The 21,947-nt window shown below is 43.9% G+C and overlaps 2 protein-coding genes across 3 annotated transcripts in view; one reads left to right on the forward strand and one right to left on the reverse strand.

Moving 5' to 3' along the window:
• Positions 1-21,947, forward strand: part of LOC143923499 (nuclear factor 7, brain-like) — a 744,238-nt gene that overhangs the window by 638,541 nt on the left and 83,750 nt on the right. The gene's annotated exons all lie outside the window — the stretch shown is intronic.
• Positions 125-20,808, reverse strand: LOC143923493 (F-box only protein 6-like). Of its 2 annotated transcripts, XM_077447185.1 has the most exons (9): positions 20,676-20,808; positions 20,499-20,548; positions 15,504-15,605; positions 13,935-13,995; positions 9,296-9,333; positions 8,515-8,641; positions 5,344-5,439; positions 1,360-1,492; positions 125-433 (listed from the first exon to the last, which is right to left on the reverse strand). In XM_077447185.1, the coding sequence occupies exons 4-9, from the start codon at positions 13,949-13,951 to the stop codon at positions 299-301; spliced, it is 546 nt and encodes a 181-aa protein (XP_077303311.1). In that variant the 5' UTR covers positions 13,952-13,995; positions 15,504-15,605; positions 20,499-20,548; positions 20,676-20,808; the 3' UTR covers positions 125-298. The 2 variants fall into 2 exon arrangements, with proteins under 2 accessions (XP_077303311.1, XP_077303310.1); XM_077447184.1 differs by lacking the exon at positions 15,504-15,605.

Raw genomic sequence — 21,947 nt, forward strand, 5'->3', positions numbered from 1 at the left:
CAGAGTGGGCTTAGTGACTATAGTTACTACAGTTTTCACTGAGAGCTTCACATCAACTGGTTGTTGCATAAGCCAAATATATTACCCATTAGATTTATTTGTAGAAAAAATAAAAGTCTGAGGATGAGAGTCATGCTTTATTTGCACTGGTACCAGAACAATGACAGAGTAATGTTTCATATTTCCGTTGCTTTGAATTACAATTTAGAGACAACTGCATACTAAAATTTGCAGGTTAGCAGAGCCCTTCGACACTAGAAGGGGAAAGGAAAACATGTCACATTCACACAGTTGGACCCTAAATGTCTACAGTGATGCTGCTGTTGGTGACTCGAACTCCATACCAGCCGGCCCAGAATTTAGTATCCTTCCCGCCATGCTGAAAAGATATATAGCGCACTCCTGGTCCATAGTTACTGAATATGTGTGTTGCCTAAAGGGGAAGAGAAAGTAGAGAAGTCTTAACATAAAATTGAATTAAGGGTTGCTACACCTACAATTTCATGTAGAACAATTAATAGGAAATGATATAAAGTTATCAGGACTTTGTGTGTGGAAGATTGCAGCTCATCTAGAACATTCTATGTCAGAGTTCCCAAGTTAAAGAGGAAGTAAACCCTGATGAGTTTACTTCCTCTTTGATTCCCTGCAAAGGTAAAGCATAATGGACTACTATGCATCGCATCGCATCGCATCGCATAGTAGCCCATTATGTGTCACTTACCTGACACAGGAGCCAGCAAAGTCACCGATGTCCCCTGTAGTTCCGAGCGTCCATCTTCTTGGTGGGTCTCGCTGCTACGGCGCTGTGATTCGCCGGAGCAGCGATGACGTCACTCCCGGGCATGCACACGGGAGCCGACACTTGCAGCATATAACCGCAATCTGCGGCTTACCCAGTGCGCCTGCGCTCCGCTGTCTACGGCGCATGCGCCGTAGACAGCGGTGGCTGTCTTCAAGTAAATATCTCCTAAACCGTATAGGTTGAGGAGATATTTCTTGGACCTACAGGTAAGCCTTAATCTAGGCTTACCTGTAGGTCAAAGTGGTTTGTAAGGGTTTACAAACACTTTAAAAATCAGCCCCGTGAGTAAATGTCAGGGGTCAGAGGATAGTACTATGGTGCTTGGGGGGGGGGGGGGGGGGGGACACAGCCATCCAGCCCTCTCAAAAGTGTTGACACCAAAGAGACTGAGAGGTGCAATGGAGGAAAGGGTTGCTACGAGTGGTGTCAAAATATCAGAATTTCTGTTCAAACATGAGGTTTTACACATATTGATGTGTCAAATGTCATCAGCAACTCTTTACATAAAGCAACATTATGGAAGGATTTGTAAGGAATTGCAATTGGAACATTACATAATGCCATTGGCCATCACCCTCCGGTAGTTTTGCGGGCTGTGGGCGAAACTCCTGTAAGGTTTTCTTGTCTTCAGAAAGCAGTCGGACCAACAACTCATACTGGCAGCTACAGTCCATCCTAGACGCATACCTTAGGGGAAGAAAGTTTCATAGGGCGTTACCACAACTTTCAGTTATATAAGGAGACTACAGCTTTAGTACTATTTTGGTTCAAACTTTTAACCCTTTCGCGCCTATGGGTAAAACAAATCGAAATGCCTAAGCACAATTTTGCAACTTTGATATTATTATTATACAGGATTTATATAGCGCCAACAGTTTGCTCAGCGCTTTACAATATAGAAGGAGACAGTGCAGTTACAATACAATAAAATACAAGAGGATTAAGAGGGCCCTGCCCAGAAGAGCTTACAATCTAATAAGGTGGGGCAGGTGGTACAAAAGGTTGTAACTGTGGGGAATGAGTTGATGGAAGTGGTAGGAGATTAGTTGGACACATGGTAGGCTTCCCTGAAGAGATGAGTTTTCAGGGATCGCCTGAAAGTAACGAGAGTAGGGGATAGCTGGACCAGTGGAGGTAGTGAGTTCCAGAGGATGGGAGAGGCTCTGGAGAAATCCTGGAGGCGAGCGTGGGAGGAGGAGACGAGAGAGCTTGAGAGTAGGAGGTCTTGAGAAGAGCGGACGATTTGGGTGATATTTGGAGACAAGATTGGCGATGTAGCTCGGGCAGAGTTGTGAATGGCTTTGTATGTTGTGGTTAGTATTTTGAATTTATTGATTTGTGTTAGTAAAATAGCCCAAAATAGTAAAAAATATATATTTTTAAAAAATGTAGCTGTATAATTCTTGCTACTACCAAATAACAACCTACATTAAACTCTTTTTTAATCCTACCTAAAACACACTGGCACTAACTGACACTGATACTAATGTAACAAAAAAAACAAAAAAAATAACTGACCCTGACCCAAATACTAACCCTGGCACTGACCTAGATCAAACCTTGATCTAGGTATTTTTTTTATTTTTTTTTATTATTATTATTATTTTTTACTTTTACACACACTTTTTTTCTGCAAGGTGAGAGAGAGAGATAGTAAGTATCACAGAGGAAGAAAACGCAGGGGTGGGCTTCACAGTGACTGATCACTGTGATAGCCAATGAGAATCCATCATGGTGATCAGGTGGCCCGGAATCAGTAGATTCGGGTCGCAGTTGTTAATATGTGTCCCAGGGCTCCTGCTGAGACTCTGGTCTCTGTGCTGGGAGTGCGCCACATGCAAAGGGAGATACGCAAATATTCGGCCCCATGGAAAAAAAAGCCCAGTCCTGTGTGGCCGCATATTTGCGTACGGTCGGTGTGAAGGAGTTCACTTCATCTGTAAATGCACCATATGGCCAAAAGTTTGTGAACTTCTGACTAATACACCTATACAAGTTTGACGGACATCCCATTCAAAAACCACAGCCATGAATATTGATGTATGTAGCAACTGCCGGTGTTCCTTTAGGCCACTTGTAAGAAGCTAAAGTCAGCCAGTCTGTTACGATGTGACTCTCTCAAAATATTGTGTGGGATTAATGTAATTGTGTCTTATGCCGCGTACACACGATCAAACAATCCGGTGGAAAAGTCCGGCAAACTCAAGTCCGCCAAACAATCCCCCCGTGTGTAGCCTCCGGCATACTTTTTTGACCCGACAGTACGGCGGACTTAGAATTTCGTGTTGCACATGAATCTGCCTGCCGTACTCGCATTTCGGCGGACAATCCGGCCGTGTGTATGCCAGTCCGCCGTACTTTTGAAATGAGCGGACTTTTCCCGCCCGGAGAAAAGTCCGCTCATTTCGAGCGGGTCTCCAGGTAGGCGGGGCCCGCGAAGGAGACGTCGCTAGCCCCGCCGCCTGGTATGAACTTAAAGGGGAACCCCCAACGCCGAAAAAAATCGGTGTGGGGGTCCCCCCCAAGTCCACAACAGACCCTTGTCCGAGCACGCTACCTGGCCGGCCAGGAAAGGGGGGCGAGCGAGCGCCCCCCCCCCTCCTCCTGAGCCGTACCAGGCAGCGTGCCCTCAACATGGGGGGTGCCTTGGGGAAGGGGGGCCGTGTGGCCCCCCCACCCCAAAGCACCTTGTCCCCCTGGCCGTTGGTTGTCGGGGTCTGCGGGCAGGGGGCTTATCGGAATCCGGGAGCCCCCTTTAATAAGGAGGCCCCCGGATACTGGCCCCCCACCCTATGTGAATGAGTATGGGGTACAATGTACCCCTACCCATTCACCTGTAAAATAAAAGTACAAAAAAAACCACAACACACGAGATAAAATACTTTATTGCACAGCTCCGGGGGTCTTCCGTCTTCGGGGGTCTTATCGCTGGACTCCTCCGCTATTTTCTTCTAGCTCTTTTGCTAGCCGAGGAGTCCGGCTTTCTTCCTCGCCGCCGGCCTCTTCTCCCGACTTCGGAGGTCTTGTCCCCCTCTTCGGTTCTTCTGCCGGGCCACCGCGCCTTCTTATAGCTCTTTTACAGGCGGTGGCCCGGTCTTCTGTTGCCGCTGCCGCTGCCGCCTTCCGTTCTTCTTCTTCTTCTTCTCCTGGAGATGTTGACTTGACGCTCTCTCCGGCCACAATGCCAGGGACGCGCTGCGCGGCCACTTATATAGGGACAAGGGGCGGTGTCACATGGCTTTATGTCACATGGGTTGGTGTCACATGGTGACCCCGCCCCCTTACGATGTCACAGTCCCCATGAGACATCAACCCATGTGACCAACCCATGTGACATAAAGCCATGTGACACCGCCCCTTGTCCCTATATAAGTGGCAGCGCAGGGCGGCTCTGGCATTGCGGCCGGAGAGATCGTCGAGTCAACATCTCCTGGAGAAGAAGAAGAAGAAGAAGAACGGAAGGCGGCAGCCGCGACAGAAGACCAGGCCACCGCCTGTAAAAGAGCTATAAGAAGGCGCGGTGGCCCGGCAGAAGAACCGAAGAGGGGGACAAGACCCCCGAAGTCGGGAGAAGAGGCCGGAGGCGAGGAAGAAAGCCGAACTCCTCCGCTAGCAAAAGAGCTGGAAGAAGATAGCAGAGGAGTCCGGCGAGAAGACCCCCGAAGACGGAAGACCCCCGGAGCTGTGCAATAAAGTATTTTATCTCGTGTGTTGTGGTTTTTTTTGTACTTTTATTTTACAGGTGAATGGGTAGGGGTACATTGTACCCCATACTCATTCACATAGGGTGGGGGGCCGGTATCGGACAGACGGCTACGTGTGTACGCGGCTTTAGGATGCTTTTTAGACAAAAATTTGTCTCCATATCTGCACAGCTATTCTTGAAATCTTGGCCTTATTTTGCACATCTCCTGAAGAAGCATACAGCGAAACATGCCGGGATAATGTGCAATTTTTTTCTTCAACTTGACCTGTTTGTTATGACCACCACCTATATGAATTTCTGCCTACTTTAATATTAATTATTGTTTACATGTGCTTTTTTAACTTTAAACTTATTAAAAATTACATGTTTTTTTTAACATATTGGTTACAATTCTTTCTCATCAATATTTGTTTTTCCTGCACAGTTAAAATCCCTTTTCCCTTCCCACTTGACATATTATCGTTTTGGAGGTAGGGGGGAAAACACAGCGCTATGTTAAACTAAAGAAAGGGTAAAAACCAGCTGCCAACACTTCAAACAAACAAAGTTCAAAAATATAAAACAACAAATAGTGTAGCGCTAATTTAAATAATGATATATTCACAAGGGAAAATACCTGTGTATGAACAATCATGTTTTTTTTTGTTTTTTTTTTTTCAGCATACATGATTGTTCATACACAGATATTTTCCCTTGTGAATATATAATTATTTAAATTAGCGCTACACTATTTGTTGTTTTATATTATCGTTTTGGGATGTGGTGCCAATCCAATTGGGTGTTTCGACCATTAATCGGACACAACTTATATGACTTTATAAATTACACTTACCAGTCTGTGACAATAATGGGTGGTTGAGCTTTGTCCATAATCTCAGCAGTGTACCCCTCTTTCTTTAGGTCAATAATCTGAGACTTCTTGCAGGTTCTGCAAAGATCGAAATAATTTTTTTTTAATTCTTTATTGAGGACCTCAAGAGAATCATATACAACATGATCTATATACATTGCAAAACCGTCTACCAAAAACGTATCCTTTTCACACCTGGTTGCGCTCCCCCAAATCCATCAGAGGAAATGTCCTAGTTGAAGACTTTAAAAAAAAAAAAAAGACAACTTGAACTTGTGCTGTCCAGTAGATCACAAATGCATACCCCCACCTTTTGTAAAAAAATAAAATAAACAGACCCTAATAAAAAGAAAATAAAGTGCATTTTTTTTTTTGCATTAGCAAAGCATTGCAACTGCAATCAGTGGATGATTGGTGCCATGCTTAGGTCTCTGAAGACTATTTCCCAGCCTCAGGTCCTCATGCAGACTACTCCCTCAGGAGTTATGTATCTTCATTTATGGGTCTGGAGAAGTAAATGCTGGACATGTGCTCCATTATCAACTCCAAGTCCTTTTTCATGGCAGCAGATGGGACTGGTGGTCCTCCATTCACATGTTTGTGTGACTTATCTGAGTGGATAAGGTAACTGTGTGGGTGAGCCATGCAATTTAACTAAATATACATGATGCTATGGGCAGAAGTACTCTACGATTGAAACTTCAGAATGTGACTGGTTCATAGTACACCCTAAATTTTGGGTGAATATAAAACAAGGTCAGAGAGATGGACTAAAGGCAAAAATTAATTTTAAGAGTGAGCCAAATTGGGAGATTTCCCTTCAATTCCAAGAGTAATGCCGCGTACACACGATCGGAATTCCGGCCAGAAAAAGACAGATGAGAGCTTTTCATCGGAAAATGCGACCGTGTGTACGCTCCATCGGAATTTAGCAGTCCGAATTTCCGCCAGCCAAAAATTGATAGCATGTTCTCAATTTTCAACTACGAGACAGAAGCTATTGGCTACTGGCTATTGAACTTCTTTTTTCTAGTCACGGCGTACGTGTTGTACTTCACTGCGTTATAAATGATCAGAATTTGATGTGACCGTGTGTAGGCAAGACAGCTTGAGCCAAATTCCGTCGGAATTCCGTCGGGAAAACCATCAGAACTTTTTCCGAAGAGAATTGCGATCATGTGTACGCGGCATTAGAGTTAGTGGTTGTAAAACAGGAAGTAAGAAAGAAATCTCTCTGAAGTGAGTGAATTCCTGGTTGTCACTGGAACTAGTGTCCCCATTGGACGATGTCCCCTCCCCCTTTCCTATTTTGGGGAATTTACCATTACTAATAACTCTGTTTCATCGTCCAGTCGTCCAGGACAGCGGGGACTCCCTCCCTAATATACTGTAAATGTTGTAATCATCCCTTGTAATAGAAATAAGGATGACAGGTCCTCTTAATGCAGAGATCTAGGTCTAGGTCAAAAAGACCCCCAAATCTATCCTTTACCGATCAAAGCAAAAGATCAAAAAAAAAAAAAAAAATATATATATATATATATATATATATATATATATATATGGTAGCAGCTGGCCGCACTGCCAGATTGTTTTTCTCTTGGGCGAACTGGTGGAAATAGGAAGCCTGAGAAACACTAGCGAGCAGTGGAAGGGTGGGGGGCAGTGCGATTTGTTGATGTCCCCTTCCGCCGATTTGGAAACCGTTCCAGCGGCTCGTGAGCCACTCAGACCGGTTTCATGAAATGCTAAGCCCGAGAAAAACATTAAGTGGAAGAGGGGGTGGGGTGGGGTGGGGGGGTTGATGTCCCCTTCCGATTCAGAAACTGTTTCATGAGAAAGCTGGCCACCTGCAGAAAAAAAAAGTACCGGGGGTTATGGCTCAATCTTAGTTTGTAAGGTTCATTATTGGGTTGGCCCACCCTTTGGAGCTATAACATCTTCTGAAAAGTCTGCCCACAAGGTTTAGGAGTGTGTCTATGGGAATGTTTGACCATTCTTCCAGAAGCGCATTTGTGAGGTCGGGCTTATTACCAATATTCATATAAAAAAACATCTGGGTAGCAGTGATCATAACATGATTTCATTTAATGTTAGCTGTAAGCAACTAACACATACGGGAAATATAAAAACACTTAACTTTAAGCCCTTGTACACATGGTCGGACATTCCGATGGAAAATGTCCGATCGGACCGTGTTGTCGGATAATCCGACTGTGTGTGGGCTCCATCGGACTGTTTCCGTCGGAATATCCGACGGACAAAGTTTTAGAGCTGGGCTATAAACTTTCCGACAACATGATCCGATCGGACTTTGTCGATTGTGTGAGGAGAATTCCGATCGGACAAAGTGCCACGCATGCTCAGATCAAATTCCTAGACCAAAGCTATTGGCTACTAGCATGAATGTAGTCCCGTTGTAACGAAATGATGTCATCACATTACGTACGATCGGATTACGTACGATCGGACAACTTTGTCCGACCGTGTGTATGCAACACAAGTTTCAGACAAAATCTGAATTTTGTTGTCGTAATGTCCGACTGTGTGTACAAGGGCTTAGAGAGCAAATTTTCCAAGGATCAGGGCTGCTGTCCGAGACTTACTGTAGACTGGGAGGCAATACTGGGAGGGAATATTGGCATCGATGAACACAGAACAGAAATGGGAAATCTTCAAAAAGACTGTATGCAAACTCACTGCAAAGTACATTATGGTGTGGGGGTTGTATTTCAGAGGTTGGGCTTGGCCCCTTAGCTCCTGTGAAGGGAACTCTTAAGGCGTCGGCATACAAAGACATTTTGGACAATTTCATACTCCCAACTTTGTGGGAACAGTTTGGGGATGGCCCCTTCCTGTTCCAACATGACTATGCACCAGTGCACAAATCAAGGTCCATAAAGGAGATGAGGAGGGGGAGGCTTTATTTAGTCCAGCAAAGGATAACTGGGCAGGGCTGACACTGGTTGGAATTTCAGCGTAGTAGACACAGCTGCCAACTCAAACAGGCCATTAGTTGCCAAGCGCAGAGATGTATTCAATAGCTTTTTTTCCCCAGAGTTCAACCATCCCATGTGCCATTAGAAGTATAAAATGAAAATCTAAAAAACAGTTTACAGCATTTTTGTATTAATAAAGGAAAATTGGCCTTACTGGTAAGAGGTTACAAAGTATTTTGAGAGGGATGGATTTGGAAAATTCTGTCCTGCACCTCCAGGCAAATCTTCAATCTTCCATTTATTACCACCATTTTCATCTATGGTCCAGTATTTAAAACCCTCTACAGCGGGGAACACAGAATCGGAAAACACACGTAGTTTAGACAACACACAGCAAAATTAAAGTCATGTTTCTGCCAAGGCTGTCAAAATAAATGTTATAATATAAAATTGATTGTAAGCACACATCGTGAAGTGCCCTCTAATAACTTCCACGTCTGTGGCGTTATTAAAGCAGAACTCGAGCCATAAACCTCATATTGACTAGTCCAATAAAATATATAAATAAAACCAGTGTTGGCTGTAATATTCAGCTTCAATACAGATATTTCCCCCTCCGTGCCTTTCTGCTGTCCTCAGTCTGATGGCCATCATCATTCCTCCCATTTCCTCTGAGCCCAAGTCATTCTGGACCTATCCTCAGGCGTAAACGTGGCTTTTTTTGTAAATCTTTACATACCACAAAGCATGAGAAACAGTCTAATTATGCAAAGCAAAAATCAAAAGTGATCGGTCTGCAGAGATCTCAGGATTATTGTGTATTGTATGTACAGGGAAACAAACCTCAATGGAGAGGAACCTCAACACGATCGTACAAAATGCTTATTTTGTATCCTTACAAATACAGTAAGCACCTGAATATCCAATAAAACTAAGTTCTTCATGTAACTAATCACATTTTCTTTCATACAATCAAAAAGGAATAACAATCTCACCTAGAGCGCATGGATTTTTGATCAAGTTGATCTTCAGGCTAGATAGAAGAAAATTATTAATAATTACCGGTGAAAGATTACCATTAAAAACATCGTAAAACATTAAAACCCAAACAGACTCCAAAAAACACAAACTATTTAAAAATGTATACAGCTCCTGTTGGTCATACAAGTATCAATTTCTTTGCTGAAATTGTGTGCAATAGTACTGCTTGGCCTCCTGATTGCAGTCAGTTTGGTACAGTTTCAGTAAGTGCACCAAACCTACAGGACGTAATAGAAGTCTATGACAAAGAGCAGCTAACTCACAGGAGAAGGACAGGACAAGGACAGAAATGGACGAAACTTTCAACAGGACAAGGACAGAAATGGACGAAACTTTCTTGGGGAGTTATCATAGGATTACACAGGCTGTGTGTAACAGTCATAATCTTAAATTTATACTAAATTCTAAATTCTAACTACTAAATACTACTGAATTTTTCTTTATTGTACATCACGGGACACAGAGCCACAGTAATAACTGAATGGGTTATATGGCACCTCTAGGTGGTGGACACTGGCACACCCTAAACAGGAAGTTCAATTCCCCATATAACCGCTCCCCTTACCGGGAGTACCTGAGTTTTTTTGCCAGTGTCTTAGGTGTTGGTCACGAGTAAAGATATGCTGTGCTGAGCTTCGCTGGAATATTCCTTACTGAGGCAAGCCATGCAACCGGATCCATTCAAAGTGTCTTTTCCAGGCCGAATTGAATGGTACCCGGGCCTTGTGCCTGAGGAAATGAGTTTTTGCCTGTAACGCTTCTCTTTTTAGAGAGCTGGACCCCGGGACCCAGTATTTTTTTTTTTTTCAGCCATATTCCTGGTGGGGTGCTTTTTACAGGCCCAGGGCTGTGGATCCTCGGATAAAAAAGGGGGCCCCAGGCCCTGAAGGTTTTCTAAATGGAGCCCACCGTGAGAGGTGACGATTGGGTCTGTCACCACAGAACCCTGCAGCTGGATAAGGTAAGGGAGATTCCTAAGGAATTTTTCTAATTCTTGTGGGATTTCTCCTTTAAAGCAAATGTTGCTATGCCTATAGTCACCACCAGGGGCTGTCAGGTGCATACAGCTAGGAGGGGCACAGAGCCGACGGGTGGCATGTGAGTGACACAGGCATTCCCGGCACATTTACTTTAAGCATCAGGCTGAGCTTAATAGCAGTGGTAGTTGCTGGACTATTGCTCAGCCGTGGGTGCATTTTTTTGGTGGTACCTCTGCATTGTGCTCGGCACTATGAACAGAAGAAGTGGTTAAATGCCGCAAAGGCCAAGGACACAAAGGGGTCACCCTCAGGTCCAAAAGGACCCTCCCTCTGCAAAACCAACCCATACTAAGGAGGCTGGTCAGAGTGAGCCATCAGGGTCATTAGGGGCTGCAATTGCTTCCGACACTTCAGCCCCTGTCTATATAACTGAGCAGGTTTTCTCCTCAGCTATGAGTGACTGAGAGGAAAGATTAGTGGTACTGGCTTTAATCACGTCTTCACAGAGTGGAAGAAAACGCATTAGGTCCACTTCTATCAGGATCCCGAAACAGAGGAACTGTAGGAGGAGGAAGATCAATCCCCCTCAGGGGGCTGTGAACAGGCTGATGATTCCTCTTCGGTGGAATCAAGTGGGGGAAGGATCTTCTTCAGCTTCACATGCTGAGAAGTTGCTGGTGCATTCTCTTACTGAAATGGTCCACGCCACATTTAAGCTACCCTTAACGGAGTTGGTAGAAGAGCCCACCTCCAGTTTGGGCAGTGAAAAGCTGTTTGGGGAGGATTTGGATAAATATATTCAAAGAATATTAAGTGGGAAAGGTACCCTTTTGCCAGTTAAGAAAAAGAGTAAATTTCCCTCATTTAAATGGGCTCTTTCTCCAGTGCCAGGAGCATCAGCCTCCAGGCAGTCACGACTGCCTCCACCATCAGGTTGAAGAGTTAAAGTTCAGGGTCAACCCCAGGGACAAAATAAGTCCTGGGGCAGGAAGTCCGCAAGACAGAGCGCTAAAGCCTCTTTATGAAGGGTTGCGCCCGCTCGTTCGAGTGAGGGGAAGACTTCTACAGTTCTCAAAGGTCTGGCAGGAAGAATTTTGGGACAGATGGGTGGTCTCCACAATAGCTCTAGGTTACAAACTAGAGTTTCGGGAGTTCCCGTCTCCTCGCTTCCTCAAGTCAAATGTCCCCAAAGGTCCATAGAAAAAGAAGTCTCTCTTTCTAGCGTTAGACCGATTTTTGTCGCAAAAGGTCATCATGGTGGTTCCTGTGGAAGAGCAGGGGTCAGAGTTTTATTCAAACCTTTTCACTGTAGCAAAACCAAATAGGGATGTCAGGCCAATTTTGGATCTCAAAGATCTAAATCGATTCCTGAAGATTCGCTCTTTTTGCTAGTTAGGGCACCCCTGAACCCTTGGGACTTGAATTTAGTTCTGTCGGCATTACAGAAACAGCCTTTTGAGCCGATACAACATTTTTCTTTTGTTCTTTTGTTTTCTTTTGTTCTTTTGACAAGGAAACTAGTTTTTCTGGTAGACATTTCTTCTAAAGGAAGGGTATCAGAGTTGGCGGCTCTTTCTTGTAAAGAGCCATATTTAATCGTTCACAAGAATAGAGTAGTATTGCGTCCTCATCCTAGCTTTCTGCCAAAGGTGGTTTCAGGTTTTCACCTAAACCAGGATATTGTTTTACCTTAATTTTTTCCAGAACCCTTTTCTAAGGAAGAAAAGTCACTACACTCTTTGGATGTAGCAAGAGCAGTCAAGATCTATGAAAGTCCTAGGAAAGCACAGGCAGCATCAAAATCCACTATTGCCAAATGGATTCGGCAGATAATTAGCTTATGGCTTGAAGAAGAAGGTTCCACCTTTTCAGGTCAAAGCACACTCCACCAGGGCTGTTAGTGCTTCGTGGGCAGTGCATCACCAAGTCTCCATGGCTCAAATCTGCAAGGCCGCAACCTGGTCTTCAGCCCATACATTCATCAGATTCCATCAGGTGGATGTAAGAAGACATGAGGATATCGCCTTTGGGCGCAGTGTGCTGCAGGCAGCAGTACAGGTCCTCAGGTCTGATTGCACCCTACTTTTGTTTGTGTCCCCTCCGCTCAGATGGCATTGCTCTGGGACACCCTATACAGTTATTACTGTGGCTCTGTGTCCTGTGATGTACGATAAAGAAAATAGGATTTTTATAACAGCTTACCTGTAAAATCCTTTTCTTGGAGTACATCACGGTCCCTCCCCTCTTTCTGGTTATTCATGTATTGCTTTGCTACAAAACTGAGGTACACCTGGTAAAGGGAGGGGTTATATGGTGAACTGAACTTCCTGTTTAGGGTGTGCCAGTATCCACTACCTAAAGGTGCCATATAATCCGTTCAGTTATTACTGTGGCGCTGTGTCCCAAGATGTACTCCAAGAAAAGTATTTTACAGGTAAACTGTTATAAAAATCCTATGTTTTCATTAAAGTGGTTGTAAACCCTTTACAACCACTTTTTTTACTACAGGCAAGCCTATAATTAGGCTTACCTGTAGCTACACTGGATATCTCCTAAACCTGCACGGTTTAGGAGATATCCCTGTATTTGTATGTGCCGACATCATCAGCACATGCACACTTAAGCAAACTGAAGCAAGGGCACGTACATGCCGTTGCTACTGTTAGACTGTGCCGTTACCGGCGGCTCCCGCACACTTGCGCAGGAGTGATGTCATCACGGGTCCAGCCAATCCCAGTGCCGCGATACCCAGAAGTAACCCCCGGGAGTGATGTCGGCCCTCAGAGCAGTGATCGACAACTGCTGCGGGAGCTTTGAACTCAGGTAAGTAATTCATAATGAGCTAGTATGCTGTGCATACTAGCTCATTATGCCTTTGTATAGCAGGTTGTTTTTTTAGGGTTTACCACCACTTTAGGAAATATGTTATACTTACCTGCTCTGTGTAATGGTTGTGCACAGAGCGGTCTTGATCCTCCTCTTCTCTGAGCTCCTGCTAGAACTGCCAGCTTTCTGCACGCTTCCTGGGGTACACATCAGGAAGTGTCCGTGATCACTGTGTTCCTCACAGATCAGGGTACAGGGCCAATCACAGCGGCCCTTTACCACCAGCTCCCTCCTTTCCTCACACCGATACCGAGATCCTTACTGACTTCAGCCCCACTCCGAGCACTGCTGAGGGAGGGGTCACTTATGTCAGCTGGGAGGAGAGGAAAAGGTCTTGGCCGGGTCAGGGGGTTAGGAGGAGGGGAGGAGATGCATGGCAGAAGTGAGGAGAAGAAGACACAGGAGTCACTGCCCGATGTCCGCTGATGCCCTGATCCTCGCAGCTGCCCGATTTTTAAGAAAAGGTGATGTTTCTGAAACATATTATTGCCGTATATAATATGACTTATCAGAAATGTATTCATGCTGGCTTGTAATGTCATTGCCATACCTTCATCTGATAATTTCCTGTTAGATCTTTGTAGCCTTGAGCTCTAGATTTTCCAAAACTGGTTCTGGCTGAGAATCACTGTTCAACAATGTTATCTATTTCTCCCTATCCTGCATGGTGTGTGCACAGAAAATAGATCCCGTACATCGTGTGTGAACAGGTCAATGATAATCTCACCTATTTTCTGCCCACATATTTGCAGTCACAGTCCCCGCATCTGAACAGGATCTCACGTCCACTATGTAAATGAAATAAAACAAGAGAATTACAATCAGCATGCAAAAAAAAGAAAGAGGTACTTTGCAAAGTCCATACATACAGACTGATAACCAGGGGCGTAACTAGAAATCACAGGGCCCCATAGCAAAAGGTTGTATGGGCCCCCCCCCCCCAAAAAAAAATAAAAAATTAAAGCGGGAGTCCGCCGGGAGTTCCGGCGTTTTTGTTTTTTTTAAAGCCAGCAGCTACAAATACTGCAGCTGCTGACTTTTAAAATAATGACACTTACCCGCCCATGTCGGCACCCGAAGCCGATCTCTCGATCGTCTCTCGGGTGCTGCCGCCGCCATCTTGGGTATGGGAATCAGGAAGTGGAGCCTTTCGGCTTCATTTCCCGGTTCCCTACTGCGCATGTGCGAGTCGCGCTGCGCAATAAGGATGGTCCCCGCTGTCTCTGGGATCCGTGTGTTTCCCAGCAGGCAGCGGGGGACTTTCGGAAAGTGGCGTAAATCTATGCCCCTTTCCGCAGAGAGCTATCCCGGAAGTGGGTGCAGATACCTGTACTGTACAGGTACCTGCACCCCCCTCCCCCTGAAAGGTGCCAATTGTGGCGCCGGAGGGGGGGGATTCTAATGAGCGGAAGGTCCCCTTTAGGGTGGAGCTCCGCTTTAACTATTGCCATTGAAGAACAGATTACCACACTCATGTGGCACAGTACCCAAACAACAGCTTAGTGTGTAGAGTGTATACAAATTTTGGTGGGCTGGAGGGTGGATGTTATCTATGTGTACCTGCTTGCAGTATGCCTTGGGCTTTGTCAGTTTCCCACAATACAGTATCCAGTATTTGTCCATAATATAATAAATACGTATATGATGCCATTATACTGTACACTGTGAAGTCTGAATATGATTGCTGCAACTACAGGCTGGGTTCACACTGAAGCGATGCGGGAACGCTGTGAATCTACTGCGGGTTCCCGCATCGCATGCCTCCTGGCGGTAGTTCACACTGTCCTATGCGAACTGCTGGGAGTGTCAGTGAAAAGTTAATGACACCTCCAAATCAGTTCGCATATCGCAGTGCGATCTGCAAACTCGGACAGGAATCGGATCGCATGGTGTGAACACCCATGCGATCCGATTCTGCTGCAGACCAAAAAAAGGGTCCTGTGCGAGTTTGGGCCGGATGCAATGCGAATTCAGCCATACTATCTGTATGGCTGAAATCGTATCGCACAGAGATCGCATGTGATTTGCACTGCGGTGCGGTGCGAATCACATCCGATCTCGTACACCGCAGCAGTGTGAACCCAGCCTAAAACTGTCTGTCTACGGCTTGAGCTAGGCAGCAATTATTGCAGAACACACTATCTGACTGACACACTGTATTACACACATGAGATTGTACCAATTACAGGCCTCACTGATGCTGTTATGAATGAATGAAATACTTATATAGCGCACAATGCGAACTGAATCGCCTCTAGGCGCTGTTGGTTGATGTTACACATCAGACTGTCTGTACCTTCTTCTCAGCTCTAGCCTGAGCCTCCATTCCACACTGCCGATCATGTGGGACAGCCAGCCAAAGCACTGCATGGGCTCCTCTGTTCCATTGTGGGTGGGACTGTAGGAGGGAACGACATCATGATAAGGTGGGCGGGGAACCGCGCTTGCGCTCAGCACCTCATTGGCTGTCATGGCACCTTTCACTGGGCACACAGGAAGCAGCCTAACTGTTATTGTGATGGGCATTGGCGGGGTCTGACGGACGGTGGCGTCACCTCCACCTCAATTGGCAGACACAGACATCGCTGGTCGGACAGACCGTGAAGTCTGCACACTGCACAGTCAGCAGAGTCTGAACACACAGAGGTATCACTATGCCGGCGGAGCTGTGGCCACCGCCAGGCCCCGCAGACTGACATGTCACACTCACATAATGATCCATCCAGGTCGGCCTGCATCCTCCCAGCTAAACTAGGCAGCAGTGCACCAGTAGGTAGCCGCCTAGCGGGAGATCGCCCTGAACTCGTGGGTGAGATGTCAGCATTCCTCATCCTCACCAGGCCCCTCTCAGCTGCGGGCCCCATAGCGTCCGCGTGGGTCGCTATGGCGGTAATTCCGCCACTGCTGATAACAAACTTTGAGAATGTTGCTCCCAGCTCTGAAATTTGGGATACACACTCTTTAACATAGTGCAGTCTTCCTGGCGGACTTTTAAGCAGAGTTCCGACAGACTTTCCGAACGAACTTGGCCACACACTATCACACCAAAGTTTGACGGATTCGAACATGATGACGTACGACCATACTAAAATAAGGAAGTTCATAGGTAGTAGCCAATAGCTGCCCTAACGTTGGTTTTCGTCCGTCGGACTAGCATACAGACAAACGGATTTTTCGACCGGACTCGAGTCCGTCGGAAAGATTTGAAACATGTTCTGAATCTAAAGTCTGTCTGATTTTTCGACAGCAAAGGTCCAATTAAGCCCACACACGATGGAATTGTCCAGCGGATTCGTTCCGTCGGACCTTTGCCGTTGAAAAGTCCAGTCGTGTGTACACGGCATTAGGGCTTGTTCACAATAGTAGTGCTCTCTGAAAAGCGATCCACATTTTGATCGCTCTTCAGCAAAAGTGGTGGTTTTGCCCAGATCCTCCTCTTCTCGCATCCCTCTTCGGTTCTCCTGGCCCCACCCTCCTGATGAGTTCCCCCACAGCAGGCAGCTTGCTATGGGGGCACCCTCTCTCTCCTCATTGGCTGACTGACTTTGACAGCAGTGGAAGCGGTGCCGTGCTGCTGTCTCAGTCAATGAGGAGGGAAGTCTCAGGCAGCTGAGACACTCCTATAACATCTCTGGAACTGGATGGGGCTCAATATTAGGGGAGCTGAGGGGGCTGCTTCAAAGAATGCATTAAGATAAGAACCCTTTTGACTTTACAACCACTTTTTAAACAAATTTCAACCTGTTCAAACAAGCTCCCTAGCTGTGGTGCAAATTTTTATGCTATTTGCATTGGTTGTGTCCAAAAAATATGTTGTTTTTTTTCCAATGCAAAATGGCCGCTCAAGCTCTCAGAAATTGTGGCCTGTTCAAGGCTTTCTAGCTGTGGTGCAAACCTGTATGCTCAGTGTCCAAAAGAAAGACACAAATATGTATTTATTATTTTTTTTTATTTATTTTTTTTGTGGATGCCAAACAAGGCCTTCTAGTTGTGCTGAAAATCTCTATATGCTAGTTCCATTGTCAGTGTCAAAAAAATACCCATTTTTTTTTACATGCTCTCTCAGAAATTGTGGCCTGTCCAAACAGGCTTTCTAGCTGGGGTGCAAGCCATATGTTATTTCCATCGTTGATTTAAAAAAAAAAAAAAGATCTTTTTTTATGAATGCTAAATGCCTGCTCAATTGATCATAAATTGTAAGCTATCCATACAAGCTTAATGGCTGTGCTGAAAAAACGTCCCATTTTTTTCCTTTGTTGATTTCAAGGACATTGTTTTTTCTGCATGCTAAATGGCTGTTTAAGCTCTCGGAAACTGCAGGCATGTCCAAACAGACTTTTTAGCTGTGGTGTAAACCTGTATGATATCTCCATCCATGAAGATAAACGCCTGATCAATCTCTTTTAATCAATCTCTTTTAAACTGTTTGTTCACTAATGCTTTCTAGCTGTAGGTCAAACGTGTATGCTGTTTCCATCCTCAGTGTCAAAAAAAGACACAAATATTTATTGTTTTTAGAGGCTAAATGCCTGATAAATCTCTGTATTTTTCACGTTCAAAAAGACATTAATATTACTTTTTTTATGGCTGGTAAAAACTTGATCAGTTGTGGTCAGTTCAAAAAGACCTTCCAGCTGTGGTGCAAACCTATATACTTTGTCCAAGAATTACCCTTTTTTTTCAGATGCTAAATGCTTGCTCAAGCTCTCATAAATTACTGCCCGACCATATAGGCTTTCTAATTGTGGTGCAAACCTGTATGCTGTTTCCATCTTCAGTGTTCAAAAAAGACACTGATATTCCTTTTTTGAGATGCTAAATGCCTGATCAATTGCTCAGAAATTGTGGCCTGTTCAAAAAGGCATTCCAGCTGTGGTGCAAATCTGTACCCTATTCCCATTGTTTGTGTCTGAATAAAACACTATTTTCTTTTTCTTCCACTTGCTAAATGCCCGCTCAATCTCTCAGAAATTGCAGTCTGTTCAAAAAGGATTTCTTACAAATCTGTATATCATTTCAATTGTTAATGTCCAAAAAAAGTACACTATCTTTTTCAGATGCTAAATGGCTGCACAATGGATAAAGTCCAAATTAATTTATAAGTTTATACCAAAAAACTGCCAACGTATCTTGCGGTCAGAAGAAACGCATCCAGCTGGACTTCACTCTAGTTGAGCATCATGGGAAATATAGTTCAAAACCATCTGGGGTGCTAAAGTTTGCCATCACTGCATTAGGGTGTGCACCCAAATCTCAAACGCATGCCTTTCTCTGCAGCCTCAGATGGACTGTGAATAAATGGGAAGGGCTCTGTGCTGAGCGGCTTCCTGTTCATTCATAAACGGAAGCATAGTAAACACAGTTTACTGTGCTTTAAATATGAATGAACACTTTTCATTTAGAAAAGGAGGGAGCCACTATTGCCAGTTTTTGCTTTGCATGTGGGTGATGAGAGTGGAGGTCTCTGGTAATTATCAGGAAGGAGCATTCCATAGTGAAATCGGCTACCTAAGTCATATACCAAAGAAAGGAGGAACAATAGGAGGAGTACCCCTCCTTCCTTCAGAGGGAATACTGCTGTCACAAGTGCTTTAATTAAGCCTTAAGGTGAGGGCACATCCGGTGGAGGGCAGCACAGGGATTTTTTTGCTATATCCACAGAGGTGGATCAGAGTGAAGATTTCAGGTTCACAGCATCTATTTTTATTCACCATATATTGGACTATCATTTTGTTCACAGTCACTATAGATTGGACTATTGACCGCCTATTAATTGTTTTTTATAAGAATATTGTTTTAGCAATTGCATTTTTTATTTCAAATTTTTTGATTCACTGTATGAGATTAGGAATTCATGCCGAGTTTGGAGCACTTGCACTTTATTGAGGATTACTAGATTTCATTGAGCTCTTAATATAGTGGCTATCTACTTTAGGAGGGTCATATATTAATATATTTATTGACACTTTATGTTTATTCAGCACTGTACTCATTTGTTTTTGTTTTTTTTTGCATTATCACATATTCAGGAAGTGTGGGGAGTGCTGGCAGTTTTTTTTTTGTGTTTATTTGTTTGTTTTACATAGCTGCTCACGAGGTTCTGACACATATTTACATACCAAACACAAATCTGGAAATGCACATTTCCCAAGGACAATGAGGGCTGTCCCCAGGAAATGTGGACAGATGGTAACCTTAGCCTAAGTCAGTTTCTACTATACAATTTTGACGTCACTTCTGGCAATGGACATGGGCCATCTATAATGTGGGAAAGCACTGGAAATTACAGGGGGACTGGGACAACTAATTGTGGTCTATTATGCCATCTGAAGGTTATTTTCGGAGACCTTTGGGTAAATTATTACAAGTAAAAATGTGCCTATGACTCTCTAATTGTTAGATAATATAACAAATACCAAAGGAACATACCTTATGTTAGCTGAGACCAGTTTCAGGAAATGGTACATTTTACATTTCTCAAATTTATATACTGCACTGTGCTATTAAAGATTAATTGCTAGGGATGGGCAGAACTACGCCCTCTTCGGTTTGCACCAGAACATTCGAACATCGGGAAAGTTCGGAAACCGAATAACGAACCCTATTGAAGTCTATGGGACCTGAACGGGAAAAATCAAAAGTGCCCATTTTGAAGGCTTATATGCCAGTAATTGGGCATACAATGATTATGGGGGTACTGGCCTGGGGGACATGTATCAATGAAAAAAAAGTTTGTAAAAATCGTAATTTTTAAATCCCTCTGCTGACTAGCTTCATGGAGATGCTGATTTCATTTCCCAGCAGGACTTGGCACCTGCCCACACTGCCAAACACTGCCATTACTGCATTGATGCAGTAATTCATGCAAAAAGAGCCCCAACCAAGTATTGAGGGCATACTATACTGCACATGGACATACTTTGCAGGATTTCTGTATTAAAAATCCTATTTTTTTTTTATTGGTTTTATGTAATATTAAAATTTTCTGAGATACTGAATTTTGGGTTTTTACTAGCTGTAAGCCACAATCATCAGAATTAAAAGAAAGAAATGCATGAAATATATCACTCTGTGTGTAATACATATCTATATAAAATATACGAGTTTCACTTTTTGCAATCAAATTACTGAAATAAATGATCTTTTTGATGATATTCTAAATGTATTTTATGAAATGCACCTGTACATCAAAGCACAAAAATGTTATACATATAATCATTGTAAAGGTCTACTAAAGAGAAAGATACATTTGTATCTTTTAAAGCATTTTATATAAGGAGTAAAATCATACCTTAGGAATGCAGATGGACTCGGGTGAGCAGAAAGTGAAACCAAATAAAGCTGCAGTAAAGGAAATATAAAAGAAAACATATATCAGTGGCAAAGTATCTCAGAGGGGAAAGGAAGGGTTTAATGTGTAACAGAAGATAAGAAAGTATCTGAAGTAGAACAATAGAAGACATCATACCTGGGATTTACTGCTTGGCAAGTTTCAGGAGGACAGATACACACCTGTGTAATTGAATGCCGCAAAGGTGAGTGATGTTCCTATGTTGGGGGTTTAAATAGAAGAAAAGGGGCAGAAATCTGAAAAAGGGGGGAGGAGAGATGGTACATGGGACCAATGAAGGAACGTGTTAATTCTGACGGTAAAGTGGTTGTAAACCCTTTACAACCACTTTTTACTACAGGAAATCCTATAATTAGGCTTACCTGTAGCTATACTTACAGGTTTAGGAGATATCCTTGTATTTGCATGTGCCAGCGTGCTACATCAATTTTATTTGGGTACAGCGCTGCACAACCTCGCATCGGCACATGCGCAGTTAAAGCGGTTCTGCACTGAGGACATTTTTTTTTTATGTTTAAGCTTTAAAATGTATCTCTAAATAAAAACGCTTACTTTTCCTGCATTTGTCAGTGAAGCATGTCCGTTTTTAGTCCAAAGTTTTTTCATTCGGCAGATATCATTTTTCTTGTGGGCATTTGAAGCCCACAAGCAATAACTTCCTCCTTCCTTCCTTTGTTAGGAACCAGCATGCTTTGCTGGTTCCCGCGCATGTTCAGCAGCTACAGCTACGAGCGGTGTAATTCAAGAATGTTGTCAGGACAACGGGCGGCGTCTTAGCAAGTTACCGCCCCCGTTTTCATGTGAAGCCAAACGTGGCCGGCGTGATGACGTCACGTCGGCGAAATCGTGCGAGATTTCGCAAGTGTTAGCCGTAATGACCAATCTCAGCGCTGAAACCACGATACCCGGAAGTAACCCCCGGGAGAGATGTGGCGACCGGAGCAGTGAACGAGGACCGCTGCGGGGGGCTTCGATCTCAGGTAAGTAATTTATAATGAGTTAGTATGCTATGCATACTAGCTCATTATGCTTTTGCCTCGCAGATTATTATTATTTTTTGGATTTTTTTTAGGATTTACAACCACTTTAATGACACTGACTAGCTCTGAGGGAGAATGGAATGACATACTAATACTTGGATGAAGATGGGGACACTCATACTGATATAACAGCATTGAGTAAGGAGAGATTGTCCAACACATTTAACCACTTGAAGGCTTTTTCTGGCACTCTTTGTTTACAAGTTTAAATCAGTATTTTTTGCTAGAAATTACTTATAATCCCCAAAGATTATACTCTTTTTTTTTTTTAAACGAGACTCTAAGGAATAAAATGGCGATTGTTGCAATTTTTCATGTCACATGGTATTTGCACAAACACAATGTTTTT

This window comes from Lithobates pipiens, unplaced genomic scaffold, assembly GCF_037356315.1.
Source record: "Lithobates pipiens isolate NorthernLeopardFrog02 unplaced genomic scaffold, aLitPip1_a1.2 Scaffold_22, whole genome shotgun sequence".
NCBI classification, from domain to species: Eukaryota; Metazoa; Chordata; class Amphibia; order Anura; family Ranidae; genus Lithobates; species Lithobates pipiens.